The following is a 12,211-nucleotide window of genomic DNA, read 5'->3' as shown; positions in this document are numbered from 1 at the left end:
AGATAGATAGATAGATAGATAGATAGATAGATAGATAGATAGATAGATTTAAAAAATATATGGCAGGTGGTGAAATACTGAATGCTAAAAGGGTGTTACAAGAAACATCAGTGTTTTACTAAACTTGAAGCTAAATGCCTTAGATGCTACAATGCAAACAAAATATTGAATCAGTTCAGTTTTGGCTACCATGATCAAAACAGCAAAAAAGAGGGGCGTGGGTGGTTGGCAGAAGGGGTTGGAAAGATATAATTGTGAACAGAAATGCTTTAGAAGTGAGCAGAAGTTTTGTAGTTTAGATAGTTGCACTTCTGTTCTGTGGCTCCTCCTGCTGTCCTGCACAACTCACCACACTTTGGGGTAAAACATGGCCACCTAAAACAGCATCACTGGAGGCTGCAGAGGCACAAAGGAAACTAATGCATTCACATAGTTTGTTATTAACTCAAAAAGATACCTTTACCTTTAAGAAATCAGCATCAAGGTGAGATCTAAATTATTAGATTGTTGCTATAATACCACAAATATGTGTTTATGTAATTTTCTAATTTATTTATTTTCAGCTTTTATACAACAAAACAAAGAGAAAGGAATTCGCAAAGTTTTGCTTTCCACAACATCATTAAAGTTGTTTACTCCTTCACTGCTGAAAGTACGAGCATATTATAATGTCACAGCTCAACAACTTGTCCATCATTGCACACACCTGCTCGTGTGTATTCATGCAGATGTGCTCATATGAATGTGTGTGTGTAATTCCATTTATGTGGACAGTCACTTTGTGGGAAAAGATTTTAGTGTGTTTGGAGGAGGATTTTTGCATGTTTTTGTGCAAGTGTTGGTCAAGCTCCCTCAGACCATAAGACCTCTACAGACAGATTTCTGCGTCTGCAGAAACTACAGCTTACGATGGGTTCTTTTCTCTGGGCTCGAAGCTCTGGGCAGCGCTGGAGTGCTGCTGGGTCTTTGTGGGGCTGGGCAGTTTCAAGGCTACACTCGGACTGGACAGCACGGTGAGTCACATCATGAGTTGTATTTGTTCATAGATTTTGTTTTCCACTTATTTACAGTTTTTTAATTGTTTATATATTCAAAAACTAATGAGAAGGGGTGAATTGGATATGAGGAATACAGGGGTGTATATCAAACTAAATTGTGCATTATTTTATCATTATTTTTCAGAGACAAGTTTTTTTTTGTTTTTTTTTTTTTAATTTTATTTGATCTATATTATAATGAGCTATTTTCACTGCCAGTGTAAAGTTATGGCAACATTTGAAAGCTCCCTGAAAATAAAGAAAATTTTGCACTTAATTACCATTCTTGCCTTTATTGATGTAATTTCAAAGAGCAGCAATGTTAGAGGTCGTGGTTGAATAAAATCATTCCTTAATAAGATAATCAAGTAAATAAAAAGTACAAGAACCATTAACTTAAAAGAGGTTTTCCTGAACAGGTTCTTTCGAGACAATGAGGAGACGCTGGTCCTGACTCTCAAAGATGAGTTGAGCCAAACCTACAGTGAGGACAACAGATTGTCCAGTAGCACTAATCCATATATTGATGAGCGTAAAAGAAACCAGACATCAACAGGAAACAGTCTGGTTCTGACACAAAAAGATGACTCTGCTTTGGGGGAGAAATCAGCTCCTAACATGACGAGATCTGCCTCCACCGTCAGACAAAAGAGTTCAGCCTTTAAAGACACCAAAGAAGTTATATCCACTGGAACCAAAGCTGTCACCATGACTTCAGCCGTTTCCACAGCAGACACTAGCAGCTGTGACAAAGAAAAAAAAATGTCTGAGACAAAAGTTGACAAGAATGATGAGAGTGCAAGATTCAACCAAAACCACAGGAACATGAAGGAGTCCTGCAGGTTGGCTGGGTCACCCAGAGGGGATGTGTTCAAACTAAGAATTTCTGAAGATGCAGAGGAGACGAAACAAGGAGAGGAAACTGTGGTCCTTACTTCCAAACTTTTTACCAGCTATCCAGAGGAACATGTGAGCACAAGTTGGGCTACTCTAGTTCAGAGTCCCAGTACCAGTCTCACAAATCTTAATCCAACTCCCACCATCACTGCCTGGGAAGCTGGCTGGAATGTCACAAATGCAATACAGGTATGCTCAGCTTGCTGTCAGAGGGATTTTCCTCATATACGTTAGCCTGGCTGTGATTGTTAAAGTTAGTTTCAAATATATTGATCCCTTCCTCTTACTGTATGAACAGATTTAATTTTTATTCAGGCTGTTGAGATTTAACTTGCAATCTGAGCACCTCACTGAATACCACATTTTCAGAGGGGGTCCAGACAAAAATGCCAGGATTGAGTCTTTGTGTTGGTAAAGACGTCACACACCAAAATATATCCTTTCAAAAACAAAAGAAAAGTATTTTTCCATAATATATACTTTAAAAAAAAGATGCTAAGCTAAAGACTTTTCTGTCTGCAGTGTAGACTGCTCATATGTAGCTATTGTTGTGTCCATGTGCACTCCCCCACCTCAGAAATCTATGTAAAACCCAGAAATGCTCATGACATATATATGTGTATGTGTGTGGGAGGAAATATTAATTCATGGACATCAAACAAATCAATTTAATTTAGTTAGTTTAAAGAAGACTTAAATAGTCATGATACATCATCCCACCTGGATAATGGATGGACATGACAGTGAATTTAGTCACTAATTTAATAAATTTGTTGGAATCCAGTAGTAAAATGTGACATTTTAATGTTTCTCTTATGACAAAGCCTCATGCTGCAAATGTAAATGCATGTTTTTTTTTTTCTTGTTTGATTTTTTTGTATGTCAGTTCATTTTTCTCTTCACCTCAACTGTTTCTCACCCCTCCTTTTAAGGACAAATGGAAACTATAAATGCCAACTGTTTCGGTATTATGCCTCACACTACACTGAAAAAAGCATCAAGCATTAAGTATACATTTATTTTGCTAGCACTGTCTTTTATCATTACCAAACAGTGGTTTGTAGTCTTGATGGCTATTTTTCAGTCACTCTCCAGACTCCATCATCAAATTAAGCATGAATCAAATCATTAAGAAAAAAAAAAATGGAAAGAAAATCTCCCTGTCAGTGTGTCCTTGTGGTAAGAAAGCTAATAGCTTATTATGCTGTAAATGGTGAGCCGTATTCAACCACTGCACTCATGAAAATACGGTCTTTTAGTGAATGACTGTGGTGTAATTGAATGGTGTCAGCAGGTCCGTGTGAATGCATTATGGCATTAAGGCATCAATACTCAGCCACACACACACACACACACACACACACACACACTTATGCTGACAAGGTATTCTAACATGTTCCCTTAGGAATTGAGGTGAATTTGCATCTAATGTGTTTGTGTTATTACTGTAAATACAAAGATTTTAATGATGGTTAACACTTGCTACCATCCCAACGCATATTTCAACACATGGTAATAAGCAGATAAACAAGTATCGTATGTGCTTGGTTTATTAATACAAGTCTATTTATCTGCATGCCAGGATTTTTTGAGTTTTCCTTGGAGGATGAGTTTCTGTGCTAGAAAAACCCCAGAAACTTGGTCAGTCGTGCATGAAATATTCCATTTATTAATTTGTTTTATTTATCTATTTTTAAACTTATCTTGTCCAGCATCATGACAACAGAAAGATAGCCTGGCTGACTTGTTGTGCTGAACAAATGTGCATTCCCAAGAGGATTTTAAGGCTCCCCTCGATACTTGATTATTCTTTATTTTGGATATTGCCGAATCACATTTTATTGTTGGACCTGACGCAGGGAGACAAGGAAAGGGGGAACGTGAGGAGAAGCGACCAAAAGAGAGTCAAGAGAAGAAAAAATACACTTAGATACCGAAACAACTTTACAACCAAAACAGAAAGCCAGTTGATACACTTGTAGAGAAACTTAACAGTCTGTAAAATACAAGAAAGCAGACAATCATAAGGAGCACCCATTAGGAAGACAAACTGAGAAAAATATGAATAACAGCAACACAAGTAACAACAACACCAGCAATAAGACTGCAAAAACATGACCGCAGCTATTGGTATTGAACCTACACAAAAACATGGAGACTGTACCAGCATGTGCATTAGTGAGTGCAGGTGCAGAATATAAGGGAATAAGACGTGTCCAGTGATGAGCGTGATCATGCAAATGGATCAGAAGTTGACAAAGGGGCCCCAAAGCCTGGCCAACCAGCAGCCAGCATACAGCCTCTATATTACTAATTCTAACTGCCAATACAAATTACTAAGTTTTACTCAAGTAACCAGAGAAAAAAAAGCTGATAGATTGGTTAATGTTTTACAGCTTATTCATTTCCTGAAGTGTGCTGCAATAGGCTTAACTAAATAGCCATGTAATCCTTTGATTACAGGTAAGAGATCATGTGAACATTTCAACATATATCTTTTAAAAGACATGATTCACTTAACAATAAAAAAAAATTATAAAAATTATATATTGCTGGGCTATTATTTTGCAACAATTAAAGACAATTAAAGTGCAACCATCCTAAATCCCATTTTTCAACTCAAAGATGTTTCAGTAATGAAAAAGAAAGAAAAGAACAGTCGTTTATCAAGGCTGACAAGAAAATATGTATTTTCCTGTGGTTGCTTATTGATGCCAATATAAATGACTGTCTGCCAGATTAATGAAGTTTTTATTGCAGAGTAAATTTGGTGCCAAAACAGAAGAAAAAAAACGGGGAAAAACAGTTTAATCTCTGAAGGCTCGCAGCTTGGGAATATTTTGAAACTGGGTTTGATTTCCAACCTGAATGTTAATGAGGCAGCTCCAGCTTGTGTGTCTTTAATGGGAATCTTAGGATATTTGACGCCGAGCAAGGTTGAAATTAATTGTAGAGACTGGGATTGAAGATCTTCTGTGTTTACAACATTTTACCTTAAACTGCTTTGAAAAATCCAAGATCCGAGTGGACTGAGTCTCAAATCCAAACACAAGCCACAGGGGAATAAATGTCCCCATTTCTTTTCAGGAAATGATCCAGTTTTTCTCTTTTTGTTCTTTTGCTGCTGCTGTTGTTTTTTTTTTACTAAAAGTATAATCGGACATTTCTGCTTTTGCTGCTTTGATTCTGAACATAAATTATTTATATCTGTCCCTCCAATGCCCCCCCCCCCCCCAAAAACATCCAATTCTCTCATTTCATATTAAAGTCAACAGGGAGTGATGGACTTTTTTTTGCATAATAATTAACCAAAATGATAAATTAATCATAGCAGTATATAGATTTTGTTATACAACAAAGGAATTATACATTTTATAAATGTTATTGTCAACCTAATTAATCAATGGCAGCTGAATTGCCTTGTTAATCCAGCAATTATCCTAATTCTTACTAAATCATGTGAAAAATAAACCTGTTCATCTTTAAATGAACATGAGACATAGCCAACTATTCTGCCAGTGACTTTAGAAAACTGTGTTTCTGTCATGGTTTTTTTTTCAAATGTCTTTTTCAGTTATTTAAATGTCAAAGCCATCTGTCTCCACTTATGTCAGCTCTACCTAATCCTCCTTATGGTGGCAAAAAGACATTTCTCTGTCACTTTCTTTTCTATTTTTTAAGAATGATGCATGTATTTGCATAAAATATTGTTCATTAAAAAAGGGCACTGGACAGTCAAAGAGAGGCGAATATACAACATAGTGCTGCTATGCTGACAATATGAGATATGAAAGGGGCTTTAGCCTATATGTGCTTGGTCAATAAGCCTTAAATAAACAAGTAATAAAGGTGCCTTGGCTTTCAGATTGTGAAAGGACGAAGAAAAAAAAAAGAAAAAAGATTAATCTTCTCTCGAGCCAATCAGAGATGTCTTTCTCTCTTCATTGTATCCCTTTGTGATTGGGATCTGCTTGAGGTTGTGCTCAGAGTAACCAATTAGCTGGCAAAAACACACAGAGAAAAAAGAAGTGCCGTGAGAGATGAAATCAAATACTTGAGCGTCAGTTTTCTCTCAAACTGCTTTCATCCCCAGCAGCACTATTTGAACATCAAAGCTCTATCAGCATATGCCTAACAGACAGCAGTTACTAAATAGTAACTTGAAAGAGAGAGAATGTGGGCTCGTCTGTTTATTCATCCACAGTATGTGCTTGTGTCTGCCGTGTATGATGTGCTTCCACAATTCTCTCTGTGAGTCCGTGTATCTCCATGTTTCAACATTCGAAACACAACAGCTCCATCAAAGTAGCTTGTTGCCTCCTCTGATCTCTCATCATCCAACTTCATGCTCCCTAGCAGTCAGGATGCGCCTCTCCTTCCACCCTCAGTCTTCTCTGCATCCCTCTCCTCCTCTAGTCTCTCCTCTTGCCTTCTTGCATTCCACTTTCACCTCCGTTGCCTCTCCTCTGGCTTCTCTCTCTGGCAGCCACTTACATTTTCTCTTGGTGATGGGCCAAAGCTCGACCGCCTCTTCCTTCTGCTCCTGCTGGTCTCCTGCATCCTCAGACTCTCCAGGCGTCAGGCCAAAAACTCTCCTCTCGCCTCCTCATCATCCAACCATGAACAGTTCTTTCATCTCTCTTCTCTCCCTTTCCTGCTCAGCTGTCCTGATTCCTTGGTACTTTTGAATTTTCACATTTTGCTCATTTCAGCTGTGCTTTTTTAAGATGACCATCCTGGGTGACTTCATGTAGAGTTGCCTGTTCAGTAGTACTGTCACTGTCATAATATATTTCATTACCATATTAAAGAACAAATTGGTCTAATGTGGGTAATAATTGGTTTAATGTAATTGGACTGCAACCAGACAACTGGGGGGAAAAAAATGTGTACCTTCTGAAAATTTGTATATATCCAAAGATATGGCCTCCTAAATAGCTGCTACCATAGCAACTGTTCTTAGATCATCATAATTTAGAATTGCTCGATGATGCTAACTTTAAGACTTTATGAATAATTTGATGGATCAAAGCATTAAAGAGGGGCTCGGTATATTCTACAAGGAATAAGGAAACAAGAAATTGAACCAGTATGCATACATTTGGTGGAAAACCTCTTTACCTGAGATACATCTCCTCCAGGAAGGTCCCATATATTCTCTGAGACACCTGCTGTTTGGGTTTCTTGAAAGCCTCTGTGTAACATTGGTACATTGTTCTATCATGCAGTGAAAAACAGTATAAATATAACCCTCATGAAGAGTCACCAGAAGATAAAAATAAACCAATTTGACATTACACCATCTTTGACGGAACTAAAGCTGAGGAGAAGTTGGCTTCCACAACTCCACAACAGCTTTAGAATTCATAAATATCCTCTAAAATGTACAGTTTCCTACATTAACAAGCACCTGAAGTTTTTAACACAGTCTCCTAACAGAATGCTCCATGAAATTCTTCAAACAAACCTAAATGAGAAGTGTTTGCAGGAAGAATCAATGAAAACTCCCTAAAACAACAACCTAAAGACTTGTAGTTGCAATAAAACAAGCAGTGATACAGCTCAAAGGGAGTGTCACTAAGTACTGACCATGCATGGTGTCAAAACGTTTGCTATAATTCTTTTTTATATAATGATAAAATTATATTTCTGCTATTATTTTCTCATAATGATGATACTCAAGAGACTAAAAACTAGACCAAAGGTGATGCCTCAAATTAAAATCACATCTATCTCACTTTACTGTATGATGCTACAACTTCATTGTTTGTTTTTATTTTTTCTAAAGGGCATCTTTGTGCTGGGTTTGCCCTTTGCTGTGGTCCAGTCGGGTTATGTTGGTCTGGCTCTGCTGGTTCTATCTGCCTGGGTCTGTAACCACACAGGAAGGAGCCTGGTTGCATGTTTGTATGAAGAAGAACAAAGGTAGGGTTTCTACTGTATAACAGAAATCTGCTGTCTGTTTGTATCACTACATTATGAAGTTAGCTCAGAGTCTCTAACCCTACCTTTGCTTTTCAAGCACTTTATCTAAATGCAGTATTTATCACCCACTTGAGCAAGTCTGAGACTGAGGTAAAGCTGGTTCTCTGTTTATTTTAGCAATGAAGATTATTAAGTATCCTCATATTTATTTCTTCTATCTCACTCAGTTATTTTAGGGAAATTAGCCATTTGTGGGGGGAAATTAAAGTTTTTAAGAGTCCATATAAACCAATAATTGGTTTATTTTGCAGTGACCAGCCTCAGAAAAGTAAATAAGCTGATTTCTTTTGTTATTTCACACAATTTATCATGTTCAGAGGGTGTTTGTGTATTTTAGTGGAGAGTCCAGCTCTGTGTCAAATGTTCGAGTCCGAAACAGCTACCAGGATGTTATGGAAGCGTGCTGCAAAGGACTGTGGCCTAACTGGGTGGGAGTGGGAGGATGGATGGTTAACGTAGCCCAGGTAACACACTTCATAGTATCAAACATCCTTTAAGTTCTTTAAACTGTAAATACATCTTCACTGCAAATAATTGCAACTGAGATGATTGAAATTACATCATTCTTTGGATCATTGCAGAAAAAAAAAAAAAATTGAAGATTTAACATTTTATTAACTCTAATATTATTTAAAATTTGCACAAGCAGCAAATTGATTAAAAGAAATGGAATGTGTTACCAAAATGCCTGAAGTAAAACTGCCACTCTCTTTCCAGGTTGTTGAACTGCTGATGACCTGCACCCTGTACCTGCTCGTCTCCACCAGCCTGTTGTGCGATAGTCTGTCAGGAGTGGCTCTCCCCAGATCTGTGTGTTCACTGGTATCTCTGATGTTTCTTCTGCCCTGCCTGCTTCTAACTGATCTCAGACCAGTCTCCACTCTCAGCCTGCTCTGCTCCCTGGCTCACATTCTGATAAGGTGAAGGAATATTCATTTACAGGAAAGTTGTTAGCTTTTATCCTAGAAACCATAGAAATCACAGATTGGCCAGAATACATACAAACTCAGCAGTGACTTAAAATCAAGACAGCAAGGCAGACAGCTTTGATATGCTCTCATTTTCACTCCTGTAATCATGTTGCAGCTGCAGCTGGCTAAGCTGGCTGCTCTCACCTGCTACTCAACGCTGTTGCTGCTTGTTTGATTTATTTCTTATGCCAGGTGTCTTGCATGAGCCAAGAAGTTCAGGGCTTGGTCTAGAGATTGCTGGCTGCAGGATTTCTGAGAGCTGTCTGATCTTTTTTCTTTTGGATTGTTAATCCTGCGCGCACACACACACACACACAGACACACACACACACACATTGCCTGCCAGTTCAGCTTCAGATTATTGAAGGCTCATGCATGCAGTGAGAACTATATTTTCTAGTTTTTGACTACTCTGCTGGGTTGTTTGCTTGATTAATTCAGCAGCAGGAACAGAGGATCAAACAGCAAATAAAAGAATATAGACATCTGCTGTAATCAGCACAGTACTGCTTGAAGGTTTTGGAACTGTACAGATTAAGCCACATATGTCAACAGAGATCCACACAAGTCCACAAAGAGACCACAGGAATATGATGCAGCATGTGAGTGGCCACCCCTGTTGCTAGACATAAAAACATCATACTCGAAATTCATTTTGATTTTTCTCCCATTAAATATGTCTAGTTTTAAATTTTAAATATTATTTCCACAGATTTTTAAATTAACTTATTTTCTTTTTGCTTGTTTTGTATGTAGGCAACTTCAGCTGTCATAACAAACATTGATTTAAGAAACTTTACCTTATCTCATTATGTTTTGTCTCAGCCTGTTGGTCATGCTGTACTGTCTGAGTTGCGCCAGCAGCTGGTCTTGGTCTTCTCTGTCTCTGTCGGTGGACCCAGAGGACTTCATTGTCTCTGTAGGTGTCATCATCTTCTCCTACACATCACAGATCTTCCTCCCTCCTCTGGAAGGCAGCATGGAGGACAGAGGGCAGTTCAATGCCATGTTGGGGTGGACCCATGGAGCCGCTTGCATTATGAAAACATTGTTTTCCTTGCTGGTAAGTTACACCTGGATTAAAATAAGATTAGACTGACTAAGTTGCTATTTTAAATCTCAGCTTTTCTTGCAGGCCTCTTATTGTAAATCTGCTTTCCATGCAAAAAGTTAATTGTGTAGTTATACAGACACTTGCATGTGTAGCAGAAAGTCATCTGGTTTTATATTTATAAATTTAACTATGCTGTAAAACAAATGTTGATACTATGTTAACAACGTGAGTAAATTCTCTCAGAAAAACAGATTTAGACATACACACACAAACTCTCATGCACACAAACACACAAAAAGGATGTTCACATTCTTCTAAAGCTGTTATTAATGCAATTTTGTTTCCAGTTTTGTGTTTAAAATGTCTACAAAGTAGTAAATTAAATCCTAAATGTGAAATCATTCTGATGAAGATCACTTTAAAATACAAATATATCTACTTATAGAAGCGGATAGGGTCCAGTCACTCGCGCATCTAAAGGTTAAGACAGAAAAACCTGACAGAAAGATCAACTGCAAGTTTATTTGTCTCTTTCTGACATCAGAGTATGGGCTGAAAAACAAAAGAAACACAAGTCTGGTGACTGCCTGAGTTGTTGTATTGACTGTGACTGTCCTCCAGGCGGTGTTGACCTGGGGGACAAAGACCAGTGAAGTCATAACTGACAACCTGCCCTCTAACCTTCGGCCTGTGGTCAACTTGTGTCTGCTGGCTAAAGCCCTGCTGTCCTACCCTCTACCCTTCTACGCTGCTGCTGAGATACTGCAGACCTGTTTGCTTAAAGGTGAAACCAACAGTAAACCAACTATATTCCTGGTCTCATACAGATGTTTAAAATTCTAAAATCTTCGTTGGGATCGTTAGGATGGACACTAGATCTAAATTAAAGGTGGTAAAGTTCACAGGAATTTGATTTTAAAGCAAAGTCTTGCTGATATGCAGGATGAGCAAATGACTTTCTATTAAAGGTGTTTTAGCCCACTGACAATTATATACTTTTTCTATACATAGATTTTCTATGTCAGCTTGTTTTAGGTAAAAACACATGAATCGAAACCTTGTAAAGCAGGTCAGAAATATCCCATGTGTTAGCTGTCAACACTTTTTATAGTTGACTGTAAACAGTCCTTTGTCATCCCATTATGATGTAATGATGAACCTCAAACAGTTTTATTAGGAAAAGTGTACAACAGGTGGATCATTTAACAAATTTTTTGAATACTTGTCAAGTGTCAGTTTTAATTACCGATGATGCTACTAAATGGTCACAAACAGAATCTTATTAGAATGAGGTCATGATGTGAAGAAACTCATCCTGGTGGGACCATCAGATGCAGCTAGAAACAATGAGCCAGAACAGAACAACCCATACACACAAGTTGCTAGAATGGCTGAAAAAAAACTGCCACCAACAACCAGTATCTTTTTAATATTTCTGTTTCAACCCCCCTCTAGATGCTCCAGTCTTATTTTACTCCAAAAATGGAGACAGAGGATTGTCTCATCCAGCCCTGATGGTTCGTGGTGCCCTGTTGGTGACATCATACGTACTGGCCCTGCTGGTGCCCAGGTTTTCCCTGTTGATGGGTTTGACGGGAAGTGTGACCGGGGCAACAATGACGCTAATACTGCCGTGCCTGTTTCACCTGAGACTAAAGTGGGGGCAACTTACTGTTAGAGATCGGCTGATAGATGTGGGCATACTCAGTATGGGGGTCATATGCAGTGTTTCTGGTATGATTTGTTCAGTGAAAAGACTGGTGGAAGGATTGTAAAGGGGCAAATGAACTGGAATAGCTTAGGTTGTTAACTTTAATGGGCAGTGACAAATGCTTCTTTGTCTATGCACTAAATAGCTCAATTCTTCTGTGTTTTGAATAGCTTTCTGTGTTACATGTGATAAATGTTATTAAAGCATAAAGTCCGCAGCAGAATTTTTCTCCCTCAGAAAACTTTGCTCCTGTACAGCCTGAAACCACTTGATGATGCATCCTTTTTAAATACATTTGCATAATGCCTGCCCAGCGGTTAGTTTTGCATGACTCAAACAAAAGAATAAACAACTGCTTTGTATTTCCTTAAAGTGATGACCAATCAGAGCAGGCAGGTGATCTTAAAGAGACAGGAACAGAAACGGAGCATTAAAAACAGAATATGACAAGATAAGGCTTGTTAGAAGAGCATTAGCACACAAAAACATTTACTAACTGACCCCCTGAAATAAAACTATGTGCATGCTAATGAGCATAATATGAGCTCATCAATTA

At 38.2% G+C, this 12,211-nt stretch overlaps 1 protein-coding gene across 1 annotated transcript; it reads left to right on the top strand.

The window, feature by feature from the left end:
- Positions 1 to 909: 909 nt before the first annotated feature.
- LOC121633386 (vesicular inhibitory amino acid transporter-like) lies at positions 910 to 11,719 on the top strand. Its single transcript, XM_041975356.1, has 8 exons — positions 910 to 1,013; positions 1,457 to 2,123; positions 7,723 to 7,859; positions 8,257 to 8,383; positions 8,637 to 8,839; positions 9,716 to 9,953; positions 10,566 to 10,728; positions 11,400 to 11,719. The coding sequence occupies exons 1-8, from the start codon at positions 910 to 912 to the stop codon at positions 11,717 to 11,719; spliced, it is 1,959 nt and encodes a 652-aa protein (XP_041831290.1).
- Positions 11,720 to 12,211: the final 492 nt, after the last annotated feature.

The sequence above is a fragment of the Melanotaenia boesemani genome, chromosome 22 (assembly GCF_017639745.1).
Source record: "Melanotaenia boesemani isolate fMelBoe1 chromosome 22, fMelBoe1.pri, whole genome shotgun sequence".
NCBI classification, from domain to species: Eukaryota; Metazoa; Chordata; class Actinopteri; order Atheriniformes; family Melanotaeniidae; genus Melanotaenia; species Melanotaenia boesemani.
This window is presented reverse-complemented; position numbering and strand designations above follow the sequence as displayed.